The sequence below is a fragment of the Hakea prostrata genome, chromosome 4 (assembly GCF_041222555.1).
Source record: "Hakea prostrata isolate BN-2017 chromosome 4, UWA_Hpros_2, whole genome shotgun sequence".
NCBI classification, from domain to species: domain Eukaryota; kingdom Viridiplantae; phylum Streptophyta; class Magnoliopsida; order Proteales; family Proteaceae; genus Hakea; species Hakea prostrata.
The window spans coordinates 15985006-15995504 of NC_142603.1; the positions used below are offsets into that span (position 1 = coordinate 15985006).

Here is a 10499-nt window from a genome sequence, read left to right on the forward strand (position 1 = left end):
CATATATTAGTCCGTATTCGTTCTTGACCTTTGAGGAGTTTCAAACTCTTGATCTTATACTATGAGGCATTGGTCGTTTATCAATTGAACAATCCCCAGTTAATTTCACTCTTATTGTTTCAATATTGTTGTTGTTATTTTTTTCTCTTGATTTTAAATTAGACAATCTATATTTAAAGTTACCACTTGTTTGTAGTTGGTTAGTTTTAGTAAACCTCATCAAAATTAAGTGATGAGTGGATACAAATGTGAAATCTCTAAATAGAAAAAATATTAAACGGTCAAAATTAAAAGTCTATGATAAATATAAACTTACAAAGTATATTCTCATAATTGGTTTTCTCCAATGCTTTAGGCTTTTCATTTGCAATCTTGTTACTTCTATGATTATTATGAATCCTTTTCATATTCAAGCAAAAGATATCTATGTTAGTAAAATGTGAGATTGATATACACAAGTACTCTGGAAAAGAGTTGTTATAACCAAATATCATGTGATTTTGTGTATCTATATTCATACCGACCACGTGTATGTTGAAGCTCTATAGTTTTACGTACATTTTTTTGTCTGAAACTTTACAAATAATTAACTAGTATGGGGTTGGCTCAGTTGGCAAAGACAAGCGTCTCATAATATGATGTCAAGAGTTGAAATCTCCTTAGGGACAGGGGTGAAATCCTGTTGTATATTTAAATTAAGGTAAATATCATTTACCTCTTCTCTTAACTAAACAAATAGCACCTAGACCCCCTCTTAGTTGGATAATGTCACTTACCTCTCCCTCTTAACTAGCAAATATATCAAACACTTCCCCTCTGTTAACTTTCTTGGTTATATTTAATTTTTACTGTTAAATATTTTTCTAAAGCCTCAAACTACCCTTAGTTGAAAACATATTTTAGGTTTAAACCCTAAATTACCATAATCAACCTAGCAGTTAAAATATTAAATTACCCTCAATTAAAATAATTATTAAAAACTAAAATACTATAGTTAAAACCTAAATTATCTTTAATTATTAAAACCCTGATGTACCCTCTTTTTTTTTTATTTTTTATTTTATCAAACAACTAAAAAAACATGTACTACTTAATATCAAAATGTAATTTAAATTGAGACATCGGTTGAAGAAGATGATGTGTAGATTCTCTTCTTCTTCTTCTTCTTCTTTTTTTTTTTTTAAGTTTAAATTAAAGAATCAAAAGTTAATTCAGGGTGTTTTGGGTCTTAAAAATAACATCAATTGAAGGTAATTTAGGGTTTACGTTAAAAATATGTTTTCAGCCAAGAGTAGTTTGGGGTTTTAGAAAGATATTTTTAACAGTAATAGTTAAATTTAAGTTAACAGATGGGAGATGTTTGATATATTTGCTATGTAAGTGACATTATTCAACTAAGAGGGAGTCTATGTGATATTTATCCTTTAAATTATATATAAAAAACCATCCCTTGGACTGTAGTCGAAGCATTTGTAAGTTAGTCCGGATAAATCTTACATAAAGAGAGAGGGAAAAAAAAGGGCTAGCTATAGTATCCTTAGAATGTTAATTACTACATTATATTACAATGAGCATTGTTACTTTTATAAAGAAATAACAACTTTACCAATATCATGTGAATGTGAATTGTTAAAAATGTCATAGAAATATAGAATATCTTTAATTAAAATATTAAGTTTAGAAAAATCCAATCACATTATATTACAATTGCTTAGAGATTAACATAAAATTTGCTTTTTTTTAAACATCGTCCCTGTGCCTAAATTGCTTGTTTCGATAAATCTTCTTATTGTACTAGCCTCTATTGTTAGGTTTACTTTGGTTATCTCTCGATTGTTAATCAGAGTCTCATCTTGTTTTTGTTGTGTTTTTTTTTGGGGGCCGGGCGTAGCATATATATGTTTTTTGTCTTGTTGGAAGTTGTTTGGTGGGGTCCATAGCTTTACGCACACCACGATTACATCCTCAAAATTGATTTAGTGATTTTGGTTTTAGACATTACAGGGATGGCAGTAACAAAATAAAAGTTGGTAAATTTAACTATAGTAATTTGTTTACTTGAGTAAGAATAATATAGCAATAATAGAATTGGTAGCAATGAAGTTTTTATAGTAATAATAATGAAGTTCATCATGCTTTATCTCTTCGGCTTCTTTCTTGGTTAAACTTCATAGGCTCTTTTACTATTGGTTCAAGGACAATCATGGCCTAAGACAGGGATGCTCCCTAGTCCATATTTTTGCTAGGGATGAAAAATAATTTTTAGATTATTGGTGCAGTATAAGAACCTGAACTTTTTAAATGAACTAGTTAAACATTCATGTGCAAATATAGCACATATAAGCTAGCAAATCCATTGCAACCTGGCACCTTGGAGGGACCTTTTTACACCATTGGTAAGAAGAAGAGAGTAAAAGAATGTACAACGTACAGAAAGTACAGCAAATATATATATAAGCTAGCAACTCCATCACAACCAATGTATCCAGGAACCAATCAAATATACTTTATTGAGATGAAGAGTATAGTAAAAAAATGCAGACCAACAAGTGAAGAAGATTCAATTGAATAATCTTAAAATGTCTTCGAATCAAAATAAGATTTTACTAATGGATCTTGATAAGCATCAAGAATACAATGTTAGATGTAAGATACAATATTTCAAAGATAAAATACATGGTGGAATACCTGCAAGTCCATGATCATCTATATTTGAGAGCTTCAGTGGACAATCTGATAAATTTGCTCATAATCAATCGTTGGAACAACCCTTCCATCATATAGCCCCCTTTTCAATTTGCAACCTTGCTGAAAAGTTACTGGAATCAACATAAATCAGTCTTGCATTTGAACTGAGGTAAGCTTGATTCGCAATTAATCTTATAAGACCCCCACTTTGGAGAATTACAGTTTCAAGTTCTTCCTTATCAATTCTCAGAATGTGTTCACTGTTGAGCATTGCAATTTCTCCTCCATACTTGTCAATCACCTTGTGGAACACACCCTTCTGCTTATAGTAACCTTTCTCTGCCAAAGCTTAACTCATTACTTTATCAATTATTTCCTCGCATAACCATAGTCTTTACAGTACTTTGTTCCTTCGCCATCTCTTGCTCTTTCATCAACTCATCCAAAGCTAATCTACCACCACTCCCCATTTTATTGCCCTCATGTTTAAGCTCTTCTCACCCCTATCTGCTTTAGACTCTTCGAACATCACTTTAGAGCTCCCAACATTCTCCCTTGCAACACAGCTGAAGACATAGGCAAAGAAGGAGACATATAGACATGCTAGATAATGAAACACAACTCACATGGACAAGGGAGTGATTACCAAGAAATTAATATAAGAGTGGCAGAACATTACAATACCTTTATTGTGTTTTCTAGCGGAGCTGATAGTAGCAATTGATTACAACAAAGAGCAGGCCTTACCACTGATATATGGCTCATCGAGTTATTTGTCCATTGGACAATCTCTGGATCCCAAACTTGCAAGTAGTTGAACTGTCGCACCAAAGATTAGCATCACCATAACCTTAAGAGAAATACTTGAAGAAATCAAGAAAGGGAAATTAATATGAACTGAAAAACATGAGAACGTTGGTTAATTGAAAATATTATCCATCCAATCTCCAAAATTCAGATTCGCAAATGTGACTTACAATTGTCCATATCAAAATCTTAAACATGTTTTCAAGGAGGTTTACATTCATTATTGGGTTGTTAACTTTGTCTCAGGCTTTTTAGTGACAGCTCTGGTTGTGCTGTCTGGCCTGAAGAAGTGGTTATTGGCTATATGATGCATCTAAGAAGTGGCATTAGGAAGCTTTTATCTCTTCATTAGGCATGGTCAGGCTGCAACAAACTACCCAGCTTCCTAAAACCCTAATTTTTTCAAGAAACCTCCTTCTACCTATCCAAGTTGTTATGAATTTGATACAATGTCTTATTACATTATTTCATATTCACCCTCCAGATCTTAACCTAAACAGATCACCTGAATCCCTAATTGAGACACCCATCTCAAAACCCTAACCATTTCAACCCACCACAATTAGTGAAGACACTCATTCCACATGAAAACATCTTAAGGCTCTTAGCCATCCTGTCCTACCAACAATCTTTTAACCAAAACATTCTAACACACTTGTAATCTTCGAATTTCAAAAGTCTGTGCAAGTTACAACTTTGCCACCCAACCTAGTAAATGTTTGAAATATCTTGCATTATATCTCTGACTTGCGTCTAAACTAGTAGATTAAACGATATTTGCTTAGGTTTGATTTATCTAGTTAAAAATAAAAAACAGTAAATCATTTTATTTTTATTAAATGATAATAATAAAAGAAATAAAATTGATATAAAACAAAGCGGACATATTGCACAAAATTAAAGCTTGGATTAAGGTTTATATGAAGTAAATATTAAGATTAAATCAATGGTTAAAATTGTGATTAGGATCAAAGTTAAAACTAGAATCCGTAAATAATATCCCCAAACGTTATGGTTTCTACTTTCTAGGGCCGGTCCGGCTACTTTCGGCTCATCGAACCGGGCTCGAAGAGACTGGGCTGGGATAAGGCTGACCATGCCAATGTCAGGCCCGTCTAGGGGAAGCTTATCTGGAAGGTTCCTGCACATTTTAAGCAACGTCCAGCGGAAGCGCCAACGACAAGAACTGACGGAGTATTCACAAAGACGTCACTCTTATTACTCTCTCATCTTCTGGTGTTCGGGTGAAGAAAATGCTGTGGGAAGAGACCTGGTGCAATGAAGCGGTGGACGAAGAAGAAGAAGAAGAAGCAGCAGCAGCAGCAGAACAAGGCTCCTATTTTGATTTCGATATCTTTTCGCTCTTATCCAAAGTGAAGGTAATTGCTCCTTCTCATTCGTCGTTTTCTTCTCTTGTAATCGCCATTATACATTTCCCATGACGGGTGGAAACTAGGGTAGTATATATTTCTTGAATTTAGCGTTTTGTTTTGGTGAGGGAAGCTTCAGAATGAGCTGCATTTTATTGTTATTCTGTTTGAAAATCGAGGGTTTTCACTCCTATCTCTTATCTATTGGAACCTAGGGTTAGCAAAAATGGTTTGTAAGCAGTCTTTACTCGGGAACTTGTCCAATTTCGTTTTCTGTAATAATTGAGATGTACCATGGGTACCAAGGCAAGCTATTTGACGTAATCGTGAATTGCTTTGTTTGTGTTGGGGGCATTGTATTGACGATGATTTAGAATGCTACGAGAAGAATTGGATGTTCGTTAATTCTTGTGGTTACCGAGGTCCTCTTAAGTAGCATTGTGCAGCAGACGTATCTGGATTGACGATGTTTCCTTAGTTTTTATTGATGTGAGAAACTCAGGAACTATTGCTTCGCAGTTGGTTTGAGGCCCTAATCCCCAAAAAAGGTTTGTCCCGGACTACCGGCTACTTTGGATTACCATGTCTTTTCTTGCTATTTGACCCAAGTGCCTGTTGGGTTTGCCCTATGACATCATTCATTCTTTGCTGGTGCTTTCCTTAGTCCTCATGGCACATAAAACTTTCTATGCCATTTTCCTGCATTGTTGAACAGGAATTGTTGTGGTAGATTCCAACAAGGTAGAAGTGAGGCAAGTTATTGGTTGCACATATCTCCATCTGGCAGGACAATCTTTTAGGGGCTCAACCTTTGTGGCAGCATACGTCGGACCATATCAATTGAGAGATTACTGCAGAGGCTAAATGATCTTAGCAAGAAAGGCAAATCTTCTTGCCAGTACAGTTGTTATCTTCTTCTTATGGACCGGGCCTTGTTAATTATTTGCAAATAAATGAGCCAATGAAGGACATTGGGAGGAAACGCTTGTGTACTGCCTGTGGAATCTATGTTGAGTCAGAACCTAAAAGGATAATGGTTGGGAACAGGGGAAGTCCTTTGCATCCCTTAAGTAAGTAAGTAGATAATAGAAATAAAATGCCCTTTGCGGGAACGGATGGTCGTTGAGGTACCATCTTACACCACCACCCATGGAACAACCATGCCATTCCATCATGGTAGTAGATGAGGATAAATCCAGTTTGGCAGATTTGATTTATGTTATGGAAGATATTAGAGTACTATCATGGCTATGACAAATATCAAGTAGAAGCTTTTGTGGGCCTGGAAGGTGCAAAAATTTGAAATGTAAGGACTGAAGGAAAAATTGTTTGAACTCAAACCAACTCCAAGCTTAATATTTGAACTACGATGTGATCATGTGATAAGACACAAGTCATTTACCTTGGGTTTACGACCATCACGATGTATGGTATAGAGTGTTGGGTTGTTAAGATGCATCATAGTATCATATAGACAAACTCAGTGTAGTAGAAATGAGGATACTAAGATGGATGAGTGGCAAAACTAGGAAGGATAAGGTAAATAATGATCATACTAGAGCTAGTTTCAGAGTAGCTCTGATAAATGATAAGCTACAAGAAAATTGATTGAGGTGGCATGGCAATGTTTCATGGAGGCCTTTAATTCTCTTGTACAAAGAAATGATTTAATTCCGATTAGAAGAACTCAAAGAGCTAGGGGGGCCTAAAATAACCTCTCTTTTTTTTTGGATGAATAAAAATTATATTAAAACATGGGACAACAAGAAATACAAAGACAATCAGAGGGGGGGGGGGGGGCAGCCAATCTACAAGGCGACTGGAAAGAGGAGTTTAGACTCTAGAAACTAACAATCAACCTATTTCTTGGAGAGTTTTAAACTGGGGAGTGGGAGAGAGTAATAAATTTAGAAGATACATCAAAATAGATGCCATTCCAAATCAAGACTTGAGATCTGGATTTGGAAGTCCATTTCCTCATGTTGTGCTCCCACCATAAATGGTGAACAGTGGCGGCTAAGACGAGCTTACCAACTTGGTCGCAAATCGTGGAGCCAAAGAAGTTCGTAGGATCCAATTCCAATCTCGAGCAAAACCAAAAGAATGTCTTAATCTGGGCCAAATAGAAGCAAGGGCTAAACTCCAAATGGATTCGGAGAAGGGACAGAGAATAAAAGGTGGTCAAGGTTGTTCTTTGTCCCTTCAAGGTTCTCATTTCCATTCCAACAAAGAATGCAGTTGGGGTTGGCGGGGATGTGGCAACTGATGAGCTTGTGTTGGGAGGGCTAAGTTAAAAGCTCTCCAAAGGGTGAGGGAGCGGCGGGGGATTTGGCCTTTGAATCAAACCAGAGGGGCCCAAGGGACAAGGGGGATGGGGACTTGAGGAGGTTCCAAGCAGAGGTGGTTGTGAAGGTTTTGGTATGGGAAGGGATCCAAAAGGTGTGGTTAGAAGCAGAGGCCTAAAATAACCTTAGGAGAAGTGAGAAAGGATATGCATGGCTTAGGCTTCTATCTAGTATGGCCTCAAATAGAGCTGACTGAAGGATCCATGTAGCTGACTCCTTTTAGCTAGGATAAAACTTCTTCTTCTTCTTGTCAAGGGGTTTTAAATTCTTTCAGCAGTCATTTCTATCTAAGGAAGCAATTATTCTTTTTTAAATAAGGCTGTATATCATTATTTGACATCGTAGTCTGTAAAGTATCTTGGATTAACTATTTAATCTTAACCTTCATGTTCTTATCTTTTTTTGAAATTCTTTTTATAGGATTACTATAAAATATTGGAGGTGGACTGTAATGCATCAGAGGACACTATAAGGTCAAATTATATTCGTCTTGCATTGGTGCGTACATTAGTTTCAACATTATTTAGCTTCCATAAAAATCATGGTTAATCTCTTCCATATTATTGTATCCATTTGTCCAAGTATGGATAATATACTTATCCTTTTGATGAAGCTCATAGAATGTCATTGTTTCTTACAAAGTTTACTTTGAATTTGAACTACATGTTCTAACAATTTGGTTTGCTTTGTTAAGCAATGGCATCCAGACAAACGGAAAGATGAAAACAGTGCAACATCAAGATTTCAAGAGATAAATGAAGCATACAAGGGTCAGTATGTGCTTCCTCCCTTCTACGGTTCTACCCCTCCCCCCAACCCCAAAACAAACCCCGTAACCCCCCCCCCCCCCCAGAAAAAAAAAGGGTAGAAAATGAGAATCCCAGATAGGAACTTGAAGATGTCAGGAAGTTCTCTCAGAAATTGTTATTCCAAACATGGTTTACATAATAAATTGCAATCTTGAAAAGATGATAGAGAATATTAGATGTTATTGAATGATGTTTCTTTGCATGAATTTTTGTTTTATATATGTTCATATCATAAACTATTCATGATTATCATTCATTTAAATAAAGAATGCAATTTATTGAAACTAAACCAATATATCTTTTACTGATTATTAGGAGCCACGTACCAAAGCTAGCCGGTACTCAAGGTCATTCTAAAGATATAAAAATTGTGGTTGGTTCAACCTATTTATTGTTGTTTGAGTGTTCTTATTCTTTCTTTTTCTTTTATGGATGAATAAAGAATTCATTAGCCAAAGGAGAGAGAGTGGGGGTGGGGGGAGAATACAAGAGTAATTAAGGCTGGAGCCTTACCAAAGCCAGAAAGGCTAAACACTTAAAAGCAAACCAAAAGGGTAAAAAGGAATTTGTCATGAATGCCAATAGACCAAAACAAACATATTGGGCCTAATCTAGTTTTTTGTTCTGTTCTTCTTCTTATTCCTTCTAGGGGACTTAAAATCTGTTATGAAGTCTCCATTTATGTGGTGGCACCCTTTGGTAGAGCAGTTGCTTTTTTTGCAACCATCAAGATCCAAGATATACGAGGAACTAGGGGTTTTTGGAATTGATAGCACCCTCCAAATCTTGGCCGAGATCAGTATTACCCTCAATGGTGACTGGGGAGACTGAGTCCATCTCCCGCAACCTCCAAAGGGGGAAAAAATAGCCGTATGGTCACACCATTTGTGGAGCTCAACAAGGGGGACGGGGTAACAGAGGGTCTATCACAAGAGAAGGCCAAAGATTGAGGAAACTAGAAAATTCCAAATTAGGAAAAGGGTGGGGGGGCCAAGGGCGAGGGGTTTCAAAGCCAGGGGAGAGAGGCATTAGAAGCTGGGCCTGGCCCACCAGGGATAAGGGGAAGGGGCTGGTAGTTAATGATTGGGATGGACCCAGCCGAAGAAGTTGGGGGGGGGGAAGGTTAGACTGGCCCCAGCCCAGAAGATGACTGGGGTGGAGCAAGCGAGTGGGCCTGATGGGTCCACGAGGGGAGTTTGGCCCCTCAGGATCACAATTTGTCTAGAGTTTCAGCCATTTGATTTCTGGATGATTTGATATCAGAAATAGAACAGTAGATACATGCTTAATTGTTTGTCCATTTGGTTTTGTCCACCCTCCCAGTTCTCCGGCAAGCATATCTGAACTAATGTTGCTGTTTCCTTCCTTTTGAACAGTTCTGAGTGATCCCATCAAAAGGAGAGAATATGACAGGAAAGGAATGGCATTTGCTGATGATTACAACATCATTGTAAGCAAAATTTCGTATTTCTTCACTGGATCTATAAATGCTTGTGCTTTGTTTCATTGTCCTCTAGATCAAGCATTTTTTTGATGTGCAGGAGTTTCTTAACGAATACAAGGGCCTAATCTTAACCTGCAATGGGCTTGGGATCCGGCATTCAATATGGTGAAGCAAGTTTTTTGTTGATCAATAGATAGCATGCATAGAGATCCCGTCCTCTTGAATCTTAGACTGTTGTTGGATAAGGTATCTATATTCTGATAGGGTGAAAAAGGTTATGGGTTTACGGTAGGGACTGAGATGTATGGGCTATTTAACTTCTCTTCTGGTGTATATAAAGGCCAACACCTAATGTCTACCGTCAATTTATGTAGTTAGTTGCACAGTAGTGGACAGGTAATATGGTTTTGAGTTTGTCTTCCAGTTCATCTTGAGAGCTTCATTAACTATTCTAGCCATGCATAAATGGTTAATTACAGTAGTGTAATCAACAGTATCAGCTTCCAAACGAGATTTTCAGGGAATTTTTTTGATTGTTGTCCCATGTAATTGCATTAGGTAAGAAAAAATTATTTTAAATTATCTCGTAATTAATTGCATAAGGTGCTTAAATTTCATACTGTAATAATGATTTTTTATTTTACATAAAATTTGATCGTCATAACTGAATGATTAAATAAGACACTCCAAGGAAACTCTCCCAGAGGCTGAAAAAGAGTTGCAAGGATAAGGGGCGGAGCATGCCACCAGAGACGAGTCTGATTGAATTGCCAAGCGCCCCTAGCAAGTAATCTGCAGCCAAGTTTTTAAGACCTTTTTACAAACTGGAACTGACGAGAGAAATCTGATGGCACATTTAGTATCTCACTAGTGAAACCTGAAGTTACCCAATCTATCGATGGGGTCTTGGAGACGACTCATTGAGAGCCAACACTAAAGGGAGACAGAAAACACGATAAATCTATCAACAAAAGCAGTCCTAGCCAACAGAAGTCCCTCTTTGATGGCTTCAGCTTCAGTCAGCTGGCAGAACTGG

At 36.8% G+C, this 10499-nt stretch overlaps 1 protein-coding gene across 1 annotated transcript; it reads left to right on the plus strand.

Moving 5' to 3' along the window:
- The first annotated feature begins 4636 nt into the window (after nucleotides 1-4636).
- LOC149018166 (uncharacterized) lies at nucleotides 4637-10498 on the plus strand. Its single transcript, XM_089152487.1, has 5 exons — nucleotides 4637-4874; nucleotides 7631-7708; nucleotides 7905-7980; nucleotides 9396-9469; nucleotides 9561-10498. The coding sequence occupies exons 1-5, from the start codon at nucleotides 4749-4751 to the stop codon at nucleotides 9630-9632; spliced, it is 426 nt and encodes a 141-aa protein (XP_089008613.1). The 5' UTR covers nucleotides 4637-4748; the 3' UTR covers nucleotides 9633-10498.
- The last annotated feature ends 1 nt before the right edge of the window (nucleotide 10499 follows it).

Bases quoted from the DNA above. Each gene is read 5' to 3' on its own strand.
- LOC149018166 (XM_089152487.1), top strand. From the start codon at position 4,749: ATGCTGTGGGAAGAGACCTGGTGCAATGAAGCGGTGGACGAAGAAGAA. The intron at 7,709-7,904 runs GTGCGTACATTA...TGCTTTGTTAAG, and splicing joins ATTATATTCGTCTTGCATTG to CAATGGCATCCAGACAAACG. The intron at 9,470-9,560 runs GTAAGCAAAATT...TTTGATGTGCAG, and splicing joins CTGATGATTACAACATCATT to GAGTTTCTTAACGAATACAA.